Below are 26,406 nucleotides of genomic sequence, written 5' to 3' on the forward strand. Positions count from 1 at the left end.
GTTTTTGTTGTAAATGGTATATTCATTTGAACTCTGTGTTCTGTTTATGTTTGCTTATATTTAGAAACAGAATTGGTTTTTGTTTTATTTATGTATACCTCTATATAAATACAGAAATATACATAAATAAATAAAGATACATATATTGATCATTGTATATATATTGATGGTGGAGCCAGTTACGTGTTGAATTCTCACTATAACTTGTCAAGTCTGTTCAGGCAATAATATCTACAGGTAGTGATTTTGTCCACCCACCCCCCTTTTTTGCTTTACTGTTCTAAGGCTTCCATACAATGAAGTATTGAAAGTGGAGTTCTTGTCTTATACCTTTCCTTTTTTTAATGCTTTTATAATTTTTACTACTTTACTGTTAGGTTTTTTATAGAAAGACCTACTTCAGATTAAGGAAAATTTTTTCTAGTTTGTCAAGTCTTTTAACTTATATTGATATTATTACCAAATGCTTTCTGAGATGATCATACTAATCCTAATCCATTAACGTGGCAAGTTTCTAATATTAAGCCACTGTTTATTTATTGACATATATCTAATTTGGTCATGATTACTTTAAAAATCCTGATTTAACTAGGATTTTTTTTTTTAACTTCACCCGAGGACATTTTTTCATTTTTGTTCAGATAGAGCAGGAGGGAAAGAGAGGAAGAGAGAGATAGAAACATCAACGTAAAAGGTACACATCAAGTGGCTGCCACCCGCATGACCCAACCAGGGCTGGGGACAAACTGCAACCGAGGTACATGCCCTTATCGGGAACCGAACGCAGGTCTCTCTGGACCACAGGCCGATGCTTTAACCACTGAGCAAAACTGGCCAGGGCTTAACAAGGATTTTGACATCTAAGTTAATATATAAGATTGGCCTGTGATTTTCTTCCTTTTTTTTCTTTATTGATTTTTAGAGAAAGAGGAAGGGAGAGGGAGAGAGAGACATCAATGAGAGAGAACATAGATTGGCTGTCTCCTGCATGCCCCCCACTGGGGATTGGGCCCGCAATTTGGGCATGTGTCCTGACTGGGAATAAAACTGGCGACCTCTTAGTACATGGGTTGATGCTCAACCAATGAGCCATGCCGGCTGGGTGGCCTGTGATTTTCTTAACTGGTTTTTGTATTGAGGTTATACAAGCCATATGGGATAAGTTAGAGAATTATCTTTTTTACCTGTTCTCTGGAAGTTTGTGTAATATTAGAATGGTCTATACCTTATAAGTTAATAAAAAGCCATCTGATTTTGTGCGAAGATTTAAACGATTGATTTAATATCTTTAATAGTTATAGGATGAATAAAATTTATTTTTATTCTTTTCTTAAGAAAGGGAGAGGGAGAGAAACATCTTTATGAGAGAGACACATCAACTGGTTGCCTCCCGCAAAACCCAGACCAGGGCTGGGGAAGGACAGCAACCGAGGTACATACCCTTGGCCGGAATCAAACCTGCAACTCATTGGTCCGAGGTCCAAAGCTTTACTGCTGAGCTAAACTGGCCAGGGCTCTTTATTCTCGAGTCACTTTTGTTTGATAATTTATTTATTTATTTTCTCTCTACTAAGAGTTTTAATTCCTGATGACTGAATTTCTATATATATATTTTTTTAATTTTATTTTTGTTACAGATGTATCTCCTTTTTTACCCCATTGACACACTCCTCCCTATCCCCCCCACCCCATCTTCGGCTTTGTTGTCAATGTCCATTGGTTATGTATACATGCATATAAGTTCTGTGGTTTATCTCTTCCCACCCCCACCACCCCCTCTTCTGAGGGTTGTCAGTCTGTACCCTACTTCTGTGTTTCTGGATCTACCCTATTCCTCAGACTGTTATATTCATTATATTTCATATATAAGTGAGATCATGTGGTATTTGTCTTTTTCTGCTTGGCTTGTTTCACTTAGGATAATACTTTCCAGGTCCCTCCATGTTGTCTCAAAGGATAAGAGATCTTTCTTATAAGTGCACAATATTCCATTGTGTATATGTACCACTGCTTTTTTATCCATTCGTCTACTGATGGACACTTGGGCTGTTTCCAGATCTTAGCTATTGTAAATAGTGCTGCTATGAACATGGTACATATATTCTTTCTGATTGGTGTTTCAGGCTTCTTAGGGTATATTCCTAGAAGTGGGATCACTGGGTCAAATGGAAGTTCAATTTTCAATTTTTTGAGGCAGCACCATATTGTTTTCCATAGTGGCTGCACCAGTCTGCATTCCCACCAGCAATGCACTAGAGTCCCCTTTTCTCCACACCCTCGTCAACACTTGTTGTTTGATGATTTCTTGATGGCAGCCATTCTGACAGGTGTTAGGTGATACCTCATTGTTGTTTTAATTTGCATCTCTCTGATGATTAGTGATGTTGAGCAATTCTTCATATGTCTCTTGGCCATTTGTATGTCATGTTTGGAGAGGTGTCTATTCAGCTCCTCTCCGCATTTTTTAATTGGGTTCTTTGTCTTCCTTTTGTTGAGTTGTATGAGCACTCTATATATTTTGGAAATTAACCCCTTATCTGATGTATCATCGGCAGTGATGTTCTACCATACAGTGGATTGCCTTTCCATTTTGATGGTTGTTTGTTTTGCTGTGCGGAAGCTTTTTAGTTTGATGTGGTTCCATGTGTTCATTTTTTCCTTTGTTTCTTTTGCCTTAGGTGATGTATCAGTGAAAGTTCTGCTGCATATGATGTCCGAAATTTTGTTGCCTACATTTTCTTCTAGAATTTTTATGGATTCATGGGTCACATATAAGTCTTTTATCCATTTAGAGTTTATTTTTGTGTATGGTGTAAGTTGATGGTCTAGTTTCATTTTTTTGCATGTAGCTGTCCAATTTTCCCAACACCATTTATTAAAGAGGCTGTCTTTACTCCACTGTATGCTCTTGCCACCTTTGTCAAATATTAATTGAGCATATTGCCTTGGGTCCATTTCTGGGTTCTCTGTTCTGTTCCACTGGTCTATATGCCTGTTTTTGTGCTAGTACCGGGCTGTTTTGATTACAGTCACTTTGTAGTATAACCTGATATCTGGTATTGTGATCCCACCTCCTTTGTCCTTCTTTTTCAAAATTGCTGTGGCTATTCAGGGACTTTTTTGGTTCCATATGAACTTTTGAAGTATTTGTTCTAGTTCTGTGAAATATGTCGTTGGTATTTTGATGGGGATTGCATTGAATCTATAGATTGCTTTGGGTAATATGGATATTTTAATGATGTTAATTCTTCCAATCCATGAACAAGGTACGTGCTTCCACTTTTTTATATCTTCCTTTATTTTTTTCAATGTCCTGTAGTTTTCTGGAAGTAGGTCCTTTACTACTTTGGTTACGTTTATTCCTAGGTAACTTAATTTTTTTGCCACGCTGGTAAATGGCATTGTTTTTTCAGTTTCTCTTTCTGTGACTTTATCATTGGTGTATAAGAATGCCGTCGATTTCTTGACATTAATTTTGTGTCCTGCTAGTTTGCCAAATTCATTTATTAAGTCTAGTAGATTTTTGATGGAGTCTTTAGGGTTTTCTATATATAATATCATATCTGCAAATAATGACAGTTTCAGTTTCTCCTTTCCAATTTGGATCCTTTTTATTTTTTCTTCCTGTCTGATTGCTGTGGCTAAGACTTTCAGTACTATGTTAAATAAGAGTGGCCAAAGTGGACATCCCTGTCTTGTTCCTGTTCTTAAGGGAGATGTTTTTAGTTTTTGCCCATTGAGTATGATGTTGGCTGTGGGTCTTTCATATATGGCCTTTATTATGCCGAGATATGATCCCTCTATTCCCACATTGCTGAGTGTTTTTATCAGAAATGGATGCTGGATTTTGTTGAATGCTTTTTCAACGTCTATTGATATGATCATGTGGTTTTTATTCTATATTTTGTTTATGTGGTGTATCACATTTATTGATTTGCGAATATTGTACCAGCCTTGCATCCCTGGAATGAATACCACTTGGTCATGGTGGATGATTTTTTTGATGTGTTGCTGGATCTGATTTGCCAGTGTTTTGTTCAGAATTTTGGCGTCTAGGTTCATCAAGGATATTGGCCTGTAGTTTTCTTTCATTGTAGTGTCTTTTTCTGGTTTTGAAATTAGAATTATGCTGGCCTCATAGAACGAGTTTGGAAGTCTTCCTTCTTCTTGAAATAGTTTGAGGAGAATGGGTGTCGGTTCTTTTTTGAATGTTCCGTAAAACTCCCTTGTGAAGCCATCTGGGCCTGGGCTTTTGTTTGCTGGGAGAGTCTTGATTACGTCTTCAATTTCCTTAGTTGTTATTGGTCTGCTCAAGTTTTCTATCTCTTCCCTGTCCAATTTTGGGAGACTGTGTGTTTCTAGAAATTTGTTCATTTCACTTAGATTGTTGAATTTGTTGCCATATAATTGTTCATAGTAGTTGTTAACGATCTTTTGTATTTCCGTGGTGTTGGTTGTTACTTCTCCTCTTTCATTTCTGGTTTTGTGTATTTGGGTTCTCTTTGTTTCTTGGTGAGTCTAGCTAAGGGTCCATCAATCTTGTTAATCTTTTCTAAAAACCAGCTCTTTGTTTCATTGATCCTTTGAATTGTTTTTTTGGTGTCTATGTCATTTATTTCTGCTCTGATCTTTACTATTTCCTTCCTTCTACTTGCTCTGGGGTTTTCTTTTTGTTTGCTTTCTAATGCTTTAAGTTGTGAGGTTAGACAGTCAATTAGAAATTTTTCTTGTTTCTTGAGGTAGGCCTGTAGTGCTATGAACTTCCCTCTCAGAACTGCTTTTTCTGCATCCCATAGATTTTGTGTTGTTGTGTGTTCATTTTCATTGGTTTCCAGGAAGTTTTTAATTTCTTCCTTGATCTCCTTGGTAACCCATTCATTGTTTAATAACATGCTATTTAGCTTCCATCTGTTCAGATGCCTTTGCATGTTTTTGTTGCAGTTGATTTCTAGTTTCATGCCATTGTGATCTGAGAAGATGCTTGATATGATTTCAATCTTCTTGAACTTGTAGAGATTTAGTTTGTGTCCTATCAAGTGGTGTATCTTTGAGAATGGCCCATGTGCACTTGAGAAGAATGTGAATTCTGTAGTTCTGGGGTGTAATTCTCTATAGATATCTATTAACTCCATTTGGTCTTGTGCTTCATTTACATTTTCTGTTTCCTTGCTAATTGTTTGTCTAGAGGATCTATCCAGTGATGTTCACAGCGTGTTGAAGTCCCCTGCTATGATTGTAATGCTGTCGATTTCTCTTTTGAAGTCCTCCAAAAGGTTTTTAATATATTTTGGTGCTCCTAATTGGGTGCATATATGTTTTTCAAGGTTATATCTTCCTCTTGGATAGATCCTTTCTATATTATATAGTGGCCTTTTTTGTCTCTAGTTATGATCTTCATTTTTAAATCTATTTTTATCAGATATGAGTATTGTTACCCCAGCTTTTTTTTGCTTTCCATTTGCTTGGAAAATTTTTTTCCATCCCTTCACTTTCAGCCTATGTGAGTCTTTCGTTGTGAGGTAGGTCTCTTGTAAGCAACATATAGATGAGTCATGCTTTCTTATCCAATCAGCTATTCTGTGTCTTTTTATCAGAGCATTCAGTCCGTTTACATTTAAGGTTGATTATTGATATGTACTTATTTATTGCCATTTTTGTTCCTATTTTTTCTACTAATTACAGCAGTGCTTTGAACATTTCTTGTAGTGCTGGTTTGGTGCTAATGTATTCCCTTAGCCTTTTTTTTTGTCTGGGGCAGCTCTTTATTTGACCTTCTATTTTGAATGATAGCCTTGCTGGGTAGAGTAGTCTTGGATTCAGATCCTTGTTTTTCATGACCTTGATTACTTCATGCCATTCCCTTCTGGCCTGTAGTGTTTCTTGTGAGAAGTCAGCTGAGAGCCTTATTGAGTTTCCTTTGTAGGTAACCTGTTGCTTATCTCTTGCTGCTTTTAGGATTCTCTCTTTGTCGTTAATTTTTGGCATTTTAATTACTATGTGTCTTGGTGTGGGCCTGTTTGGGTTCTTCTTACTTGGGGCTCTCTGTGCTTCTTGAACTTGAATAACTTCCCTTCACCAAATTAGGAAGTTTTCTGTCACTATTTGTTTTGAATATATTCTCTAACCCTTGCTCATTTTCTTCTTCGGGGACTCCTATGATGTGAATATTATTACGTTTCCAGTTGTCCCACAGTTCTCTTAAGCTGTCTTCCTGTTTTTTAATCATTTTTTCCTTTTGGTTTTTTGATTGGTTGATTATTTTCTACCCTGTCTTCTAATTCACTGATCCGGTCCTCAGCTTCCTCTACTCTGCTCTTTAGACCTTCCAGTGTGTTCTTTATTTGTGATATGTCATTCCTGATGTCTTCTTGGTTGTTTTTAATTTCCAGTTGGTTTATTTTCAGCATCTCAGTGTCTTTACTCATGCTGTTGAGCTTCCTCAGGATCATGGCTCTGAATTCTAGCTCTGTTAATATGCCTAACTGCTCCACATTGATATCATCTTCAGTGGAGGTCTCTTGTTCTTTCATTTGGCTTTTGTTTCTGTGTTTCACCATTTTGGCTATCACTGTGGGCTTTGGAGCCTGCCAAGTTTTCCCTGTGCGTGTTGGTGTTCTGCTGTTTGTGGCTCCCTCTCCTGGTTTAGATGAGCGAGAGAGGACTCACGTTAAACACCACTGTCAAGTCTTACTTTCCTGGTTAGAGTTGCTGGCCCAGGAAAGGTACAGTTATCCTCTAGCTTTTTGCCTAGAGGCTAGCAGTCCAGGTTACTTGAAAATTTTTAGGTTTTCAGTTGATTGAAAAACTCCCTCAGATGCTCAACATAAGGGGATTTCATGAGGGTAGGGCAGATGCTAGTTGTTAATGAGCCTCAATTTGCATTTCCAAATGGTGTACTGGGTGAGGTTGAATCCCGGAGGGAGGGGCTGCTGCCTGTCCCCAGAGCCCTGGGAAGGAGCAATATGGCCACTGTCCTGCGTTGCTGCAACTCTGCAAAAGCTCTGAGTGCCCTCCAAATCCCGAGTGTCCTCACACTGTTCCAGTCCAGTCTGCCCTCCCTCTGTGGGTGCCCAAGGTGAGCGGCTGTGGCTATTTCAGCCTCTGTCCCAGCTCTGCCCTGTGGAGCTGCTTGGGAGTGTAACCCGAGGACGCCGCTCCCAGCTAAGGCTGCTGCCGGGCTGCGGACTGTGGGCTCCCAACCCCCGTCCTTCTCGCACCTTCGCAAGCCTACCGGGATGGAGTCAGTGTCCCTGGTTATATGGTCCTCGCAAGCTGCTTTTCTGTTGCTTTTTCCCTTTGATTTGTCTGTGTTTTAGTTGTAATTCCAGTTTGGTCCTGGGAGAAGGTCTGTGTAGCTTCCATTCACTCCGCCGCCTGTTGGAAAAATCTGATAGTTTATTTTTTAAAAAATTACTCTCTTTCACCCTGGCCTGTGTTTCTCAGTGGTTAGAGCATTGGCCTGTGGACCAAACTGTCGTGGGTTTGATTATGGTTGAGGGTCACGTGCCTCAGTTTTGGTTCTGTCCCCCACCCTGGTCAGGGTCATGTGGGAGGCAACCAATTGATGTGTCCCTCTTACATCTATGTGTCTTTCTCCCCCCCCCCCCTTCCTTGTTCCCTCCTTCTCTTCCACTCTATCTGAAGATATTTGAGAAAATATCCTCAGGTCAGGATTTAAAAAAAGAATTAGTTTCATTCAGCTTAGTTTTTAAATGTGTTAGTTTAAAGTGTGTAATATTCTATGTTTTATTTAATCTCTGCAACATCTGTAGTTGTGGTCCCTTTTTGGTTCTTATTGTTTATGTTTGGTTCTGTTTTGTCAGAGATTGTCATGTTTTATTTGGTTTTCAAAAACCAACTTTCAGCCTCTTTAATTGTGTAATAGTTTTCTGCTTACTTGATTTCTGCTTGTATCTTTATTATCTCCCTTCTGTTAGATTATTCTGTGCTTTTCTAAGTTCTTAAGTTGGAATCTTAGCACATTAATTTTCTATCTTCTCTTTAAAATGTATTTTTGTTGTTGACACTACTATGGATGTCTCCCCCAACCCCTCCATTTGCCTAGCCTCCACCGTTCCCCTGGCCTTTACCACACTGTTGTCTGACCAAGGACTATGTACCATCTTTTCCAATGTAGTGTTTTTAAAGATTACATTTTCTTCCAGAAAGTTTGCATCTCTAGACGTTGAATGTTTATGTTCAATCCTAAGTGATTAAAAAAAATTTTTGACACCTGAGTTACTTGAAATGTGTTTCTTATTTGAAATGTATGGAGATTGTTTTCTCATAAATTTAAAAATTTTATTAATTTAAATTGCATGTTGGTCAGAGAACATAGTGTTTATTTTACTTGTTCTCTGTAAGTACATACTATGTTTTTATGAATGTTTCATATGAACTTGAGAAGAATGAGTATTCTTTTACTGTTATAGGCAGTATTCGTTTGTGTTCATTAACCTTATTAACAGTGTATTGCTCAAATCTTACCTATTTTTGTCTGCTTAAAGTATCAATAATTGAGAGAAGTGTGGTATTCTCCCATGATAATTACGGATTTTTCTATTTCTACTTGTGTTTCTATTCTTACTCTCCATAAGTTGTTAGATACTTAGAAGTTTAATGTGTTCTGTCTTCTTGGTGAGTTAACATTTTTCATCTTCATGTAGTTACCCTTTCTTTCCCAGGTGATTCGTACTGTATGAGTCGGCTTTGTCATTAATATACTTACTCATAAGTAGATTGAGGGGTATTAATAATTTTCTTTCTCATGTCTTTTACTTTCAACCATTTTATGTGTTTTTATGTCTTATATTCAGAATATAATCAGAATTTTTCAAAGTACAAATAAAAAATCTGTTATTAACTGATGAATTCAGTCCCTTTTATATTATTCTGATTGTTGAGTTAATAAACTTTTCTACCCTACCCCCATGCTTTCCAAGTCTTTTTTGAATTGGTAGATTTTTAAACATTGTGTTTTCCCATATATATGCACATATATGTGTGTGTATATATATATACACACACACATATATGTGTATATATATACACACACACATATAAAATTTTTTTTTAGTGATTACTCTTTTTTTTTTTTTTAAATCCTCACCCGAGGACATTTTTCCATTTTTTTGTTTAGATAGAGTGGAAGGGAGTGAGAGGAAGAGAGAGAGAGAAACATCGATATGAAGGGAACACATCGCGTGGCTGCCACCCACACGACCAACCAGGGCCAGGGACAAACTGCAACCAAGGTACATGCCCTTAGCGGGAACCGAACCCAGGTCTCTCTGGACCACAGGCCGATGCTCTAACCGCTGAGCCAAACTGGCCAGGGCTTTAGTGATTACTCTTAAAATGTATTATATATCTATCTGATAGAAATTCTTTTGTTGGACTCTGTTGATTAGAATAATTGCTAATTTTTTTTGTTTATCTGTGAATGCCTTTGTTGTTTTTTTTCTTATTTTTGAAATGTAATTTGTTGAATATACATTTCTTGGTTGACCTTCATTTTCTCTCAATATTCTGGTTTACGTTTTTGATATGGGGAAGTTTGTAGTGCATCTATTTTTGGTTCCTGTTCACCTTGCAAAATAAAATGTGTTTATATGTTAGGTCTGTTTCTGGATATTCCCCCAATCTGTGTATTCACCCTATGTCATTTCTCTTTTCTAGTTATAAAATAGTTTTTATTATCATCTGAGGAAGCACTTTTGGTGGGAGTTTTGTCTTTATTTTATAGTGCTTTTTTGTTTTCTTTTGTTTTTTAAGTGCCCAAACTTTTGTTTTTTTAATTGTTATATTTTGTTGTTTTTTCTATAGTTGCCTTTCCCCACCTTCCTGGTTCTGCTCCCTCATGGCCTAGTCTTGTGGACACCAGCAAGCAGTGGGACTATTATGCAAGAAGAGAGAAAGACCGAGATAGAGACCGAGACCGAGACAGAGACCGAGACCGAGATCGTGATCGGGACAGAGAAAGAGAGCGTACCAGAGAGCGGGAACGGGAACGTGATCACAGTCCTACACCAAGTGTTTTCAACAGGTTTGTTGAGTGTGCAGGAGTTTGTATACATGTATTTAATGTACACTTTAGAATTTATATTTGATAATAGGATGGAAAATCCAATTCAGTTGGGAAAGGATTGCTTGAAGACTATTTAGGATAGCCACTTTAAAAGCATCAAGGCTATTTAATTCATAGGGCTTCTCATTAGCTAAAGCAACAATCTTCAGATCTGTTCACTTCTCCCTTAAAAGAATTTTTAAAACTGTACCACCTTACATATCTTGCCATCTAAGATTTTTCATCTTAAATGTAAATAGTTGGCAATCTATAGTTTCTAGTGTATTATAAACATAAATTTAAAATAAAATTATCACTCTTTCAATATATTTAATGGGTTAAGAACATTATAGTGCTTTGCTAAACAACATCATCCATTTTTTAGAAGTGCATAAATAGCCTTTCTTTAACAGTTGGAAATTACACATTTCTTTTTTTTTTTGGTTGAATTCTTATTTCTGAGCTATTTTCCCCAAAGTAATTGATCATTCTCTCAATCTTTTCTACAACATACTTATGTAAGTTAAAATGCATAAAATTATAATGTTAATTCTGAAACCAATTTAATAGAACTACATTCCTTAATGTGATAGCGGAGCTTTTGCACATCCCCAATTAATATATGTATGTATGAGTGAATATTACTAATGTTAGGAAAAAACATTGCCATTAATTATATCCCTTTTTAAAATACATATGTATAGTTGTAAGTGATGAGAAACCTTGTTCACGTAAAATATGTGAGAATTGATGGAATTTTATTGTGGCGGTATTAACTCAATTACTTGAGCTCCTGTAGATTTATTTAGTGATATGCCAAAAGTACATAATTAACCTATGGTCAAAAGTTATTTTTAAGCTTCTATCAGCTCATGATTTAATTTTTTGGGGAGCATAGAATTGGAAACCACCTCATTTATAAAAGCATTTGTTACTCAGTGTAATTGTTCCTAGGACTACTGTAAAAAAAAGTACCACAAACTAGTAGCTTGGAACAGCAGGCATTTACTCTGAGGTCTAGAGGTTAGAAGTCTGATATTATCAAGGTGTCAGCAGGGTCCATTCGTTTTTGTAGGCTGTGAGGGAGAATGTGTTCCATGCTTATCTCTTGGCTTCTTGTGGTTGTTAGCAGTCTTTGGTGTTCTTTGGTTTATAGATGCATCGCTCCAGTTTTTTTCTCTATCTTCATGTGGCATTTGTCTTTCTGTATCTATGTCCAAATTTCTCTTTTCTTATAAGAATATCAATCATTGAATTTCGGTGCAACCTAATCCAGTATGAACTCATCTTGACTTGATTATTTCTGCAAAGACCCCGCTTCCAAATAAGGTTACTTTTACAGGCATGGGGCTTGGGGATTAGGAATGGAACATAACTTTTTGGGTGACACAATTCAATCTAATTCATTTAGTAATTAAAATTTGATTTCTCAGTTTCTTGGAAGAGTACCAAAAGGGTTTTACCAAGACTTGTCAGAATGTTACCGGTTGTATAACTTAATATGCTCAGAAAGGTTGGGGAAAATCAAAATCCTGTTAATACATCTTGGACAAAACAACCTTTAAAAAATTAAACACCTTTATGAGTGTTAAATAGTCAATTCTATGCAGATTTCTTCATTCCATTTATGGAAAATAGCTACCATGTAACTTAATTGGTAAAAGACTGCTTTCATTGTCAAGTCAGACAGCCAAATTGCATTTCGTTTCTGATGAAAAAAAGTCTGGCTTCATTTTTCTGTTCAGTCAGATGAGTTAACCTATATGCCCTATCTAAATCTAGTAAACAAAATAGTCACAGAGCTTATAATAAGGTGCTGCCTTCTAACACTTTGCTTTTCTTCACAAGGATTTTTGTTTTTGCTTTTACTAGTTCAAGGAAAATTCTTTATGTGACTCCCACCACAGTATATCTGAAGTTAGAAATCCCATTTCTTACTCCATACTTTGTCCTTAAACAGTGTATAAGATAGGAAAACCTAAAGCCCCATAGATGCTTTGTAGTTCCTTGAATAAAATTGTTCTCACTGGCACTAATATAAATTAAATCTGTTTGCTGCCATGATGGTTTTTACACCCTATGCCAAGGTACCATAGTCAAATTGATTAAAGGAATGCCTTTATTTTGTAAAGGGCCAGGAAGGTGATTGTAAGAGAAGAGGTTACCTGGAGAAGTGACATGATATTTTACCTGTAGGTGTATCATCAGGCTGTTCAGATTTAGGAGAGACTAAATAGAGAAGTTCAAGATCTGGAAATTGATTCCCTAAAACATTCTGTGCTATTGGGAAGAAGTCATACACTGCTGTGGACTGGCATGTACCACTGGCCTAAAGAGTAAATTTCTAAGTCTTCTTATGATCTACAAGTCACAAGTCGTGTACCTTTCTGTACTTTAACCCCAGTTATCTCCCAAGCCAGTACTCCGCATGTTCTGGCTGCACCAGACTGATTGCTGTTCAGTTATGAGGAAATCCCTCATAGTTTCATACTTCCTTTGTTCATGTTGTTTCTTACCTCTCTGCCTCACAGAATTTTATTTATTCTTCAAGGTCTAGCTCACATCTGTCTTCTGTGAGCTTTTCTCTGAACTTGAAATAATTAATTTTGTTCATTTGTGCCCTAAACACTTTATGCATTTTCTTTTCTTTTAATTTTTTTTTTTAATCCTTCCCCAAGGATATTTTTTCGTTTTTTGTTCAGATAGAGTGGGAGGGAGGGAGAGAGAGAGAGAAACATCGATGTGAAAGGGACACATCGAGTGGTTGCCACCCACATGATCCAACCAGGGCCGGGGACAAACTGCAACCGAGGTGCATGCCCTTAGCGGGAACCAAACCCAGGTCTGTGTGGACCGCAGGCCAATGCTCTAACCGCTGAGCCAAACCAGCCAGGGCTTATGCATTTTCTTTAGCATGTCTTTCTTAGTAAGTCTCTTTAGGGGCACTGACTACCATTTTTTATTCCTGTATCCTCAGCACTTTGTATAGTAATTAATGCCTGGCACACAGTGAATGTGTTAGTGAATAAAATGACTTACATTTTTCAGGGGAGGAAGGTGAATACAATAGAGAAAAAACAATTTTGAAAACTATTGAGGAAACTCTTAGCTATAAAGATTTTATAATGAACAAAAATCAACCTTTATCATAATCGGATCATTAATGTGGGTATTTTTCTTATATGAGTCTAGGTATTATCACAATGTAGAATGAAATAAGTTAAAGATAAATTTTTTATACCAAGTATTTTTAGTGATGCGAGATACATAGATAGCTTTCTGATTTTGCTGGATAAGATGAAGCAATTTATCAATTCAGGATAAGAGCATATGCTTGATACAAGCAGCATTATTTTGTTGTGATCATCTAATCATAGACTTCTTAATCCAAAAGGTCCTTAAGGATTATCTAGTCTAAATTTTTATTTATCAGATGAGGAAATGGAAGCATACAGAAATATAAGGCAATAGTAGAGCCATACTCTACTGGAAATGTGGTTGAGGTCTTAAAATCTTTTCTAGTCTTGAAATAAAGTAGTTTAAAAGTTGTTTTCTCATTTTTTTTATTACTCTGTATGCACTTGATTTTCTTTTTTCCCTATTTTAGGGGAAGGGGAAGTGGCAATTCATTCTTTCATTTATGTAACTGACATTTTCTGAGCCCCTCTTATGTACCAGACACAGAGCTGTGTGCCGAGGATACAGAATTATTCATATATTGCCCTTACAGATTTAACCATATAATATTGTCAAGGTAATTAGAACTGGTTAGTAGTTTAAAACTTAAAACAGTGTGCAATAAGAAGCTGGACAGGGTTTATTCATCTTTTTCCTTCCTGTAGTTCCTAATACAACGATTTATACTTCATAGGCATCTGATAAAATTTTATTCACTAAATAAGGTAAGGTATGATACATGTATGTGAGTATATGTTTTGTGTTTATGTGGTGGGAAATGGGCTGTTAACTTTAGCCAGGTAGGTCAGCATGATTAAGTTTGAGCATTACTTTCCAGAAAGTTAAATTGTTTCTAATGTAGTTAAGATATTTGAAGTAACACTGCTATCTCTAGAATGTCCATATTCACAAGTGAAGGAACTTAATGCAAAACTTGATAGGAAAGGACTAAAAGGAATGGCTTTGTTAGAGCTCATACATTTTCTTTGAATAAACATAAATAATATAAAGTTTATAGAATATTTGAGGCTAAATTCTCTAATTAAATTTCAAATACACATGGACAAGTGCTACTTAATTTTTATTGTAACTAAAGTGTTAATGGCTAAACCGCATTTAATTTCCAGGTTGCTATGTTGTAGGGCATCGGAAGTCAGTGTTTACCTAAATCTGACTAAAAGTTCAAGGCCACAGAGGCAAAAGGTGGAGGAATTTTGTGTTCTTAATTATCCTAAGACTAAAGTGTTCTCTGGAAAATCCAAGTGAAGTATAAGTAAAGCACCCTCCCCCACCCTTTTTTGGGAAGACTGACGTTTTAGCAATATGGCATGTAGTATGTGTTGTGTCACAAATTACAGGGTCATTGTTTTGAAAATTAAAGACCAATTTCATCTGGTCTTTAGGTCACTTAATTGTGGGCCAGAATGAAAGTCTGTTTGTTCAAGGGTATTTGAATGAACTCTAATGATTTCCAGGCCCAGAGAAACGTTTGTGCTGCAGCTGCTTATCAAAGAAGGGGTTATAAGAAGAGGTATTGTCCTGGCCGGTTCGGCTCAGCGGTTAGAGTATCGGCCTGTGGTCCAGAGAGACCTGGGTTTGGTTCCCACTAAGGGCACGTACCTCGGTTGCAGTTTGTCCCCGGCCCTGGTTGGGTTGTGCGGCCCTGGTTGGGTTGTGCGGGTGGCAGCCACTCGATGTGTCCCTTTCACATCGATGTTTCTCTCTCTCTCTCTCCTTCTCTCTCCCTCCCACTTTATCTGAACAAAAAATGGAAAAATGTCCTCGGCTGAGGATAAAAAAAAAAAAAAAAGAGGTATTTACATTTCATATATGAGACCAAATCTGTATCTGTAGTAAGATTCCCATCATATGGCTACCTTGAGAATCTTAAAAGGCCTCAGCTATCAAGAATTGGTGTTAGGTTGAGAAGGTTACAAATGACAAATTATGAGATAATTGACGTTGTTTTAATGTAAACCCAGTTGGAATCATTACAAAGACAGCCTCATTTTTTAAGAGGATAATATTAACAACAATATTCATTTGTCCTGGTGCGTGCTAATTCATTCTGCTTCAGAATCATTAATTATTAGAGGGTCAGTCACCTATACAAAAATAGTTCTACTTCTGAAAAATTTTAGCATTAAATTTACAGATGATGTTGAGCCTGCATGTCAACTGCCATTTATTGAGGGCCTTCTCTTGTACCAAGCACTTTATAAATGCTGTTTCCAATTCCACAACAACCCTAGAAAAGATTGTTGCCGATTTTATAGATGAGAAAACTGATGCCTACAGAGTTTGGTTAACTTATCCTAGGACACACATTTAGTAAGTAGTAGAACCAGCATGTGATCCTGAGCCTACTCTGCCTGTACTTTTCCCACTACTCTACCTTGTCGGGCACATTGCCTTTCAGGTGACATGCTTCCACCTTCCATACACAAAGTGCGTATGTATGGTTAGGGGGAAAAGTGTGTGTGTATACACAGGCGTATACACACAGGTATATATGTATAGTAATACACTTTCTTGTTTTCATAAAATGTTTTTAAAATGTAATGTATCAAAGCAATAATAACTTGGTCAGCAGTATGACTTGCATTAGGCATAGTGTTGCAGAATCATTACTTTTTTTTTTTTTTTTATCCTCACCCAAGGACATTTTTTCATTTTTTGTTCAGGTAGAGTGGGAGGGAGGGAGGGAGAGAGAAACATCAATGTGAAAGGGACACATTGAGTGGCTGCCACCCGCACGACCAACCAGGGCCAAGGACAAACTGCGCCCATAGCAGGAACCAAACCTGTGTCTCTCTGTACCGCAGGCCGACGTTCTAACTGCTGAGCCAAACAGGCCAGGGCATTACGTTTTTCTAAGAGGCCACGGGCTGGTTTGTTCTTTGATATGGCTTATACTTTCACCTGCTTCTGTCTTTTTACTCCCACTTAGATCACTCAACACTTTGATGCTTCAGACAAATTAATAATTTGTATATATTTCTAGAAACCAGGTCTCTCTTCACCATACAGTGCTCTTTTAAAAGATATATTTATTCCTTCTAAGTGAATTTACTGATATTAGATTGTAGAAAGTATCGACTTCTGTGCTGAACAAAGAGAAAATAAGAGACTTGAAGGATTAGGAGAAAGATGGAAAGAAGAACGTCAGTGAAGGGCGTGAAAAGAGGACAGGGCTAGGGAGGTAAAGACTCGTCATCAGTCTCAGTTTACCAGTCCGTTCTATCCAAAGTCAGGACATGGAGGTGCAGTTTATGCTTATGCACTTGAAATTGTTAGACACGTGAATCCTTTCTTTTCACCACACACATGTATAATATTATCTAATTGGGATGTCAGAATGCAAGTATGTCCACAGGCAGCTTTTTGCCTGCATTTTGTGTGGATATTGTAGAAGTTGCCTTGATGTCTCTCTGTTCTTTATTTCTTCTTTTTTTTAATGATTTTTCACCCTAGGATATGTATGTTTGCTTCTTTATAATTTTTTAGGTTATGTTTTTATTGATTTTAGAAAGGGAAAGGAAGAGCGAAAAAGACAAACAATGTGAGAGTGAAACATTGATTGGTTGCCTCCATATGCACCCTGTCTGGGGATCAAACCTGCAACCTCCTGGGTATGTGCCCTGACTGGGAATCAAACCCATGACCTTTCAGTGTAAGGGACGGTGCTCCAGCCAACTAAGCCATACTGGCCAGGGCTGTTTTTCATTTCTATACCTCTTTATTAGATGAATATACTCTTTATGTGATTGAAAAACTTAAGAACCTCTATCTACTTTCTACTATGTAGCCATTGTGAGCCACATATTTTAAGTATATTTTTACAGTCTTAACTGTGCCCAAGATTTTACAAGTAATATAAGAATTTTGATTGGATATCTGAAATACACAAACATGCTTTTAATTCTAAAAGGAAAGGAAAGCTGATTAAAATGTAAATCAGTTACAGCTCCCAATATTTGAAGAAAAACAGCATTGTTGTATAAAGTTTCTACCCTACAACAGTTGAAAGTACAGAAAAAAATTGGTCCCTTAACATATGTAATTATTATATATTTTGTATTCTTGTATTAGATTTAGTACTAATTTGTGAGTGGCATTGTTTCCTTCTCAGTTCAACAAATATTTTGCATCTGTTATCTATAAGAAGCTAACATTGGGGCTTCTGTTTTAGACTCAGGTCACATCTCTTCTTTTACAGTTTGAAATCTTCAGTATTAATAGTCCAGTTGTCAATAAAAGTTGTTTCTGTTCCAATTTCAGTGATGAAGAACGATACAGATACAGGGAGTATGCGGAAAGAGGCTATGAGCGTCATAGAGCAAGTCGGGAGAAAGAAGAACGGCACAGAGAGAGACGACACAGAGAGAAAGAGGAAACCAGACACAAGTCATCTCGAAGGTTTATTCTTTAATAAAATAGTGAATCACTTTGAAGCTGAGAGAGAAAGTGATTTGACTTCGGGAAGTAAAACAAACATGTCCTAATAACCAGTAGAGCATATGCATTCCTAATTGGAAGATTAAGAGTAATCTGTTGAAATACTTGGTTCCTTATAGGCTTTAACAAGAGTTTTTAAATCTAACAAGACTATGTTTAATACCAGTAAATTAAAATTAGCATGGAATAGAAAATAATATATGAGAGATTTAGGCTTATTAAATTATCTTGTTGGGAGGGGGGAATTTGGCACATGAACCAATCTTTTAATAGTAAATATTATTAAAGTAGTTTAATCAAAGAAAATTCGGGGCCTTGTAGTCTAAAAGCATAGAAATTTTAAGGCCTATTTTTGCCTAAAATCAATCCTAGAAACTTCGGTTTCTCATTTATTTTTGTTATTTTTTTTTATTCTCACCGAGGACATTTTTGCATTTATCTTCAGATAGAGCAGGAGGGAGAGAGGGAGGAAAAGAGAGTGAGAGAGAAACATCGATGCGAGAGAGAGAGAGAGAGAGACATTGACTGGTTGCCCTTAGCAGGAACTGAACCCAGGACTGTGGTTTGTAGGCTGACTCTCTACCAATCCGGCCAGGGACAGTTTCTAATTTATAATTTGATAAAGTATATGGTCCCTGGAAATCTAGGATGATATTGGTGAAGTTGAGCCTATAATGTAAATATAATCTTAGCATAAAAGTCACAAAACTGATTACTTCTCAAAATGTGTTGGAGAAAAAATAATGTATTAAATTTTTTAACACATCTTTCTTTTTTTCAGTAATAGTAGACGTCGCCATGAAAGTGAAGAAGGAGACAGTCACAGGAGACACAAGCACAAAAAATCTAAAAGAAGCAAAGAAGGAAAAGAAGCTGGCAGTGAGCCTGCCCCTGAGCAGGAGAGCACCGAAGCTGCACCTGCAGAATAGGCGTGGTATCAGCTTTTGTGCATACTAGTGCCAGAAACAGATACAAATCTTGTTTATTTTTCTGGATAATGTTTAAGAAATTTACCTTTAATCTTCTGTTAGTATAAAATCTTTCCAAAATAAAAGAGTGAATTTTTCATGTTAAGTTAAAAATCTTTGTTTTGTAATATTTAAAAAATAAGATAGCAATGACTTTATATCCAAGCAAGTAATGTGAATGAGTCACTCAGCAGGGAACTTAAAGAGCTGTGTACATGCCAGTATCTGATAAAGGTCAGGGTTCCACCTTGGCCATAGTTTTCTTGAGTTAATCAAATACTAAGAGGTTGCACTGCAACGGGCACCTGTGAGTCTTGAGATTAAAACTAGTCTTTTATCATTACTGCTGTGGCACTGTTGCTTAGCATATTAAAGAACTCATACAGTTTTAATATCACAACTTTTTGATAGCAGTTTTTCACCCTAAATTAGGTTCATGGTGAAATTGAATGGGGGAATTTTTATATCTAAAATAAATAATAAGTCTAATGGTATTTGGGTGGCCTCTGTGAAGTAACTTAGGGTAAGTGTAGTTTCTAGCAGGCACATGGACACTCATCACTGACACAAATTTGAATTCCCTCATGGCTATCGAGATGAGCCATGATCAAGCTGGTTTGGCTTTTCTTGATGCTTTTCCCAAGGCTTATTGGTTGAACAGCATACAGATTTTTTAATGTAGTTACTCACTATATAAGTGACAAGAGCTTTTGTTATCTCCTATTAAATCCAAGAAAAAATAAGTTTGTAATTCTGTGAGCATTTTCAGGGTTAACTTTTAGAAGGTATTTGTCAGTGATGATAACAACATGGTTTTGAAAGAATTACTAGGATCTTTTAAATAGTGATAATAGAAATGAACTTAGTATCACATACTTAAAGACAACTATAATTTTTAAAAATATTTATTTCTCATTTGATGAAAGGAACATTTTTCAGCAATGCACTTTTAAAATCCTCTGGCTGTAAATTGTTTTTAAAATACCCATAATGTACCCTTGAAGACCTCAGCATATACCAGGTTTTTAATTGTATGATTTGAATTCATTTGAGGGCATACAAACCATTTCAGCTGTTTAAGAGCTTTTTATTAAATAGAAAAATATAAACTTAGAGTGATGCAAAATCCTCCACACTGAATAAAAACTATTAGTAATGTTGTTTTGAGAATCATATATTTTCTGAGGTGTAATTAGCTTTCATTAGATGATACTTTTGCTGACATCAAAGTTCACATTTTTATAATGTATCCTTTAAATACAAAAATTGACAAGATAAATACATTGTTTCAATTTAACTTATTTGTGTTTTTCCATGACACATCATTAATCCTATAAAAAAGTGCCAGGCCAAGAAACAATAGTGAGAGTGATTTTTCCTTTAAGTTCTTTCAGCATCCTTGCCAAGCAAGCATGTATCATTCCTGATGTACTTCTACCATTGACAGCAAGAAGAATATCACCACATCTAAAAAAAAAAAAAAATTATTAACATTTTGATTCATAGCTGAAGCTAATTCAAATTTATTTGTTGGTCCTCATTTTTGCTACATCTGTCCATTTCAATTACATGACTTCTCTTTTTTTTTTTTTCCCCTCCCTTCCTCACTTAAATTCTGCAAACTCTTGATCCACTCAGCTTGCATTAGAAGGGATGCTAAAAGTATAAAGTAAGTTGCTGTATGGGACCAAGTAACTCTATAATCATTTTGGATTTCTCACCAATAAAATACATGCCTTTTTTCCAAGTGGGGCCAAGCTTTTACATGTATAAAACAATATTTGAATATAATTTTTTTGATTAAAGTTATTATTACCTAATTCTCCCATCATTGTATGCTGGTGTTCCTTCAACAATGGATTTGATAAAAAAAGGTTTGTTCCCACTGTATTCTTCATAACCTCCTACAATGCAGAAGCCCAGACTTCCAGCTGTGTTTCTTCGTAATATAACATCTTTACAGTTACACAGGTACCTGAAATAGAATGTAATCAATATATAAGCAGTTGAGTTGAACTCATAGTTAATAATTATTGTGATTCATCTCCCATTTCCTTTATTGGCATTGTTTTTTAGGTAGATAGCACTGGATGGGTCTCACTCAGAGTGTTTCATAGCCCATTGACCTTTGTGTTGTTACCTTGCTTTTTATAATTGAATTTCTGTTTTCCATTGTTAAACACCCTTTAAAAAAATGACACCATCTGTTAAGTTTCATTTATTTGTCTATGGGGAAGAGTAATCATAGTTCTGGCTTAAAGAACTATTTAATGCTTCAATATATATTAAAAAGTTAGATATGCATAAATCCTTATTAGTGAACCAAAGTCAAGCATACTAATGGATGTCACTTTTATTTTCTGTAGATACAATTTTTTTAAATTGATCTCAGAAGAAGAGAGGTAGAGAAGAAACATCAATCAGTTGCCTCCCACACGCATGCTGACCAGGGATTGAACCCACGACCTGGGTATGAGCCCTGATTGGGAATTATACCCGCCACCTTCTGTTGTATGGGACAGTGCTCCAACCAACTGAGCCACACCAGCTAAGGTGTATAGATATAATTTTTAAAGAACACAAAATTCTTTGAATGAATGATTATAATCTCAGTGAAAAACATTTAAACCTACCCTAATTACTGCATTTGTTGAAATTTTGACTTTGAAAATATTAGTTTGTGTAGTTCCACATGTTTAATGAAGGTTAGAGACACATGTAGGCATAAAGTAAAGGGAAATTGTACATTTAGAGATAATGATTCATATTGGCGGAGAGAAAACTGGCAGTAAGTGGAATAGCAAGTTATAAAAAGAATAGGACAAGGAGAGACTGCAGTTCTTCTGTAAATGAGTAGAATCCTCAGCTAAAATAGAAATATGGATTGAAGAAACTATTTCTTTACTATTCATTGGCAGTTGCATCAGTGTTAACATACATGCAGGCCAAGTGCAAACTGTGTTAGGATAGACTTGGGCTCTACAGTTCCCCAGGCCAGAAACTGGTTTGAAAGAAAGGAACATTTTTATGTTAACAAAAAGACCACGATACTGTCTTGTTTATAAGCTGTACCTTAAAATATTAACTGCTTTTTGAAAAACCAATAAAAAGTCTCGTGAAATGTTTTGTTAAACGATGATGTTAGTAACATTTGTTACACTAACGTGAGCTTTTTCCCATTCTGAACTCATTCAAGGCCTAATTAAAGATTTTGTGCAATGTATAAAGAATAGCAAGGAGTTTGGTAATTTTTCCAAAAAAGAAAACTATGGTTAAATTATTTTTGAGGTAAACTGCTTTGGAAGGCGTTGATACGAATGATGAAGTCTTTGGTTGCTACATATTTTTTGTTCTTTCACTGGATGTTTCTTCAAGGGCTCCCCTTTCCTCAGCCCACTTCTCAGCAGACCTCAATATTTCACTGAGCCCCTACATTAACAAAGTGTGGCGCTCAAATTATGTGCCTTTCAGGTCTGGAGGTAAAAAATATTTTATCACAATAGCAAGATGATATTTGCCTTTTCACTCATTTTCTTGTGAGCATACAGTGGCCTTTTTCCACATAACACGTGATAGGTGATCTGGCAACAGACAGAATGCAGAAGTAGGTATGAGAGTCCAGTTATATCTTCTATTAAGCCAAACATTAAAGAGGTTTGCAAAAACTACAGTGTCTTCTCACTGATTTTTTAAAATACTGCTTTTCTCATAAAAGACATCATGTTAACATAATTGGGTATGTTATTTTAAATAAATAAAAAATTCTTCAGATTAATTCATAAGGTAAATATCATTAGATATAAACAAAAGTTCTTTGGGATCATCATTACTTTGTAAATGTGTATAGGGGTCTTGAGACAACTTTGGGAATTTCTGCTCTAGACATGTTTAAGTCTCATTAGTACCTCAAACTCAACAGTTCGAAACAAGTAACCTCTCTTCATTCTTCCTTACCGTGGCAAAATAATTTGCAGTGGTCACCCTTTCTTCATACCCACATCTGATTGCATAACTTTGTGTTGTTTTCCTATTCTGATAATGGACTCAGCCATAAGAGAGCATCACTGGGATTTTTGCCACAACCAGCCAAATTCTAGATACATAAGCATGGCCAGCCAAGATCAGTGGAACTACCTAAATGACCCAGAGAGGACTGCACAGTGAGCCAGCCAAGATCAGCGAAGCCTAGTCCGAATCAGCTGAGCCCCACACACTCATGAGCTAAATATGTGTTTATATGGTTACTTGCTACTGAGGTTTTACAGCTGGTTGGTGTGCAGCATGATTGTGAAAATACATAATTGATATTCCTATTTTAGTTGTATCCTTTCTGCTTTAAAAAAGTTACTAAATAAGCAACTAGGAAACTTGAAAATAGAAATGCGAACTCCATCTTAAAACCGAGTCACTGTATATGGGAGAGAACTTCCAAAAGCAGTTCAAGTCAAAGGGAGGAGGCCAGAGGGAATGCCCACAGCTGGAGAGTGCAGTCCAAGCCTGTAGAGCCCTGGGGCCATAGTAAGTGGTCCACTGATAGGCAGTACCCATTCCACATGGGAACACCAGAAATAGGCGGCTGTTAGCAGAGCGTCCCTGGGCCCAGTGCGGCAGAGAGGGCCTAAGTGAGGTAATAACCCAAACAAACAGGAAGTAGCCTGTCAGTGTGGTTAGGTAGAGGAGAGACTGGCTCTGGGAGTGGCCCAGCAAGGCTGATCTTAGTTGGTTTGGGAGAAGTAAATAAACCCACCTAGCTCCTCCAGGAAACATTTACCTAACTCCACAGTTGAAAAAGAATCAGCAGAGAGACACTACAAAAATGGGAGTAACAGTAATAACAGTAACATTTAAAAAAAAAAAACAAAACCACTCACCAGAAAAATGCTGCTATAGAAAATGAAATTTTAACAACCATGTTACTGTGAATTTAAACTACTTCTGAAGTAATTACACTGAAAAATCAATGCAGAGATAAAAGATTTCAAGGAAGACTTGAGAAAGAAGTGGAAGGAAGGACAGATTAAAATAAGCAAAGCAGCCCTGGCCGGTTTGGCTCAGCAGTTGGGTCATGGGTTTGATTATGGTCGAGGGCACGTACCTGGGTTGCAGGTTCGATCCAATCGATGTGTATGTCTGTCTGTCCCTCCCTCCCTCCCACTCACTTCCCTAACATAGATACTCCCTGGAAAATACAAAGGCAGTGGTGACCGAGGTTACCTCTAAAGAGCATATCTGAGGGGACTGGGGTGGGAAACAGCCTTTCACTCTATATCCTTTGGTGCCCTCTGCATTTTGTACTGTGGGTGTTAAATTACTGCCAGGAGAGAAGGAGATGAAGGAAACAGAACTGCTAGGGTGACTGAAGACCCGTGGTATCTTTGCTGGCACTATTTCACACTGCCCGTCTCCTATTTTAAAGGAAATGAGCAAAATCCCGATTATTCTCCTAAAGAGAATGTTCACGAGCAGGGAGGTGCTCGCCCATGACCAAGTGACGGGGGAAAGAAAGCCATTCACTGGGTCGTATTTGGAGTAAAAAGCTGCTCACATTTGTCCCATCTTACGTGAACCTTTATTATATGATAAAATAAAGCACAACCACAAAAAATGATCTATATTAGATGGCAGTTTCAAAAATATTTTTATAGCAATAAAAGTAATACTCTCTTCCACCTAGGTTCAGTTCTAAAATGTTTAAAGATTTTTACACTGCCTCAATGCTCAGTTTTCAGCTGTTTGAAAATGTACTCATTTAAAATTTATCAATTACTGAAGGCTCATAAAGGAATCTAGGTCAGTTTGTATTTGAGTCAGGGATGGGTTTTTTGAATCAACATTTAAAATTTTTTAAAAGAAAACAATAGACCTACTTATCTCCACCCTCAAGAGAAATGTACTAAAACCAAACATCCTGCTTTCATGCATTTGGAATTAGTAAGGATTGTTTGAAGGCCAAGAGTTTATGCTCTGATGCAGATGAGCAAAGCCCAATTTATCTGTCCACTGAATATTTAATTTCTGTGTACAGCCATTTGGCAAGACTACCCTCCCAAGCCTTTCCTGGAGTGTCTGTATGTAGAGACAAACAGCTTTACTATAAGGCTCTAGTTACATCTCACTAAAATGACAGCCCTGCTGCTTCCTGAAATTATGTACAAGAACCTCACAAGAGCAGGACTAGGGAGAGAAGATGAGATGCTTTCTCAATCAACACACGTGTAAATGTGGCTGAAGGCAAGGTGTCTGCGTTGCTTTAGGGTTAGCCAGGGCCACCTCAAAGCTAGAGGTAAACCACAGATGGGAGTCATCCTCCATGCAAGTTACTAGGTCTGTGCCTCTAGCAAATTAGGGAAAGGTGAACCTGCCCTTGCTCCCCAGTGTGTGAATACCCTGCATTCAGTCTCCTCTCCCTATCAGCTGAGCTCCCAGTTGCATAAACAACTGAAATAACTGTACGTGGCAGACCTGGGAGTGCCTCATGGTGGATGCCTAATAGTGTTTCCACGTCCAGGCTTTTGTCCCTGCCCTATGATTTCTGCATGCAATTTCAGTTACAAAAGGGAAGACAATTATTTCAGATAGTCCCACATCCAAGCCCGGGGTTCATTAAGATGCTAGTGCCATGAGTCATCTCAAGAGAGTGGAAGAGTGTCTAAAAAATATAATTGTTTCCTCCTGCACCTCCCCTAGGATGTCACATTGGGACTCACCGCGGTAATTCCAGCCACATGACCCAGGAGGGGGACCAGTCACTGGGTGGGGCTGTGTTGTGGTTGGAGTCCAGGGCTGCCGGACTGCTGCATTCTTCCTGAGACTCACATTGTTTGACTTCCAAAGCTTTAAGAACCATTGAGGAGGATGTGCTTTTCAATAATGCAACGGCCTTGTTCCGGCTGACCTCTGTTAGTTCAATCCCATTCACATTCAACAAAATGTCACCTAATGGGTAGAGAAGGAGAAACCACCCTTAGTGGGAGTGCACATAGGACCTTCTGTATAAAGTGCAAAGGGGCAGGGTTTGACTGTGTTTGGGGAAGCGGTGAGGATGACGGAGGGGCATGTCATTGGCCTCTTGCACTGACATGAGGCTAGATTCTTATATAGCAAATAGTAAACTGCGCTCATTCTCCAAGGCATTGGTAGGTCATGTTTGGAGGTTTCTAAAGCATACCCATTGGTATCTGGCTGTTGCCTTAAAATGGGGGTGAGGGGAGATTAGCCTCATTTACCATTTAGTCCAAGAGAATCTACATTTTCAATCCTTTTTTGTTTTCTGTTTTTAGTATAAAGGAGAGCACTTGCACTTGACAAAAGCTTTTAGTACCTGTACACAGCCTAGTGTGCAGTTGGCACCTAATAAAGATGGTTGGAATGAATAAGAAACTACCTCTAAGAGTATCTGGCATACGAGTCCACAACAGTTAAGAAAAACGAGTCCTGGGACTGTGTCCTTAAAGAAGTGGAAAGAAAAGTTAACATTTCTGTTTATTGCAAAGGTGCTAAGAGCTACCGGTGGTTAAGCACCTACTATGCGCTGGGCCATACATACATAACATCGTATAATCTGCTCATGTTCTCTGATAAGCCACTTCTTGGTTGACCTCATTATTCTCCACCCAGGTGTTTGGGTGAAAAAGAAAAGAGAAACTGAAATACATACTTCCCCTGCCTCCATATTCTATCTTCTGATTTTCTGCCTCCTTTTTAATAGCTCTTTTTACACAGAATGACCATAACAAG

The 26,406-nt window shown here is 37.2% G+C and overlaps 2 protein-coding genes across 14 annotated transcripts in view; one reads left to right on the forward strand and one right to left on the reverse strand.

Annotated features, from left to right (window-relative positions):
• FIP1L1 (factor interacting with PAPOLA and CPSF1) overlaps positions 1 to 21,102 on the forward strand; it is a 94,029-nt gene extending 72,927 nt beyond the window's left edge. For 6 of the 12 annotated variants that reach the window (XM_036252209.1, XM_036252252.1, XM_036252233.1 and 3 more), the window contains 3 exons: positions 9,826 to 10,045; positions 17,525 to 17,662; positions 18,483 to 18,834. In XM_036252209.1, the coding sequence (XP_036108102.1) occupies positions 9,826 to 10,045; positions 17,525 to 17,662; positions 18,483 to 18,630 (506 nt within the window). In that variant the 3' untranslated portion in view covers positions 18,631 to 18,834. Of the gene's footprint in view, positions 1 to 9,825; positions 10,046 to 17,524; positions 17,663 to 18,482 lie in introns of all 12 variants that reach the window. The other 6 variants (XM_036252199.1, XM_036252226.1, XM_036252260.1 and 3 more) reach the window with 3 other exon arrangements.
• Positions 19,562 to 26,406, reverse strand: part of LNX1 (ligand of numb-protein X 1) — a 90,309-nt gene continuing 83,464 nt past the window's right edge. The window contains exons 8-10 of one of the 2 annotated variants that reach the window (XM_036252189.1): positions 25,377 to 25,605; positions 20,486 to 20,644; positions 19,562 to 20,136 (exon numbers count right to left, since the gene is read on the reverse strand). In XM_036252189.1, the coding sequence (XP_036108082.1) occupies positions 20,001 to 20,136; positions 20,486 to 20,644; positions 25,377 to 25,605 (524 nt within the window). In that variant the 3' untranslated portion in view covers positions 19,562 to 20,000. The remainder of the gene's footprint in view (positions 20,137 to 20,485; positions 20,645 to 25,376; positions 25,606 to 26,406) is intronic. The other variant, XM_036252180.1, reaches the window with a different exon arrangement.

This window comes from Molossus molossus, unplaced genomic scaffold (genome assembly GCF_014108415.1).
Source record: "Molossus molossus isolate mMolMol1 unplaced genomic scaffold, mMolMol1.p scaffold_m16_p_1, whole genome shotgun sequence".
Classification (NCBI taxonomy): domain Eukaryota; kingdom Metazoa; phylum Chordata; class Mammalia; order Chiroptera; family Molossidae; genus Molossus; species Molossus molossus.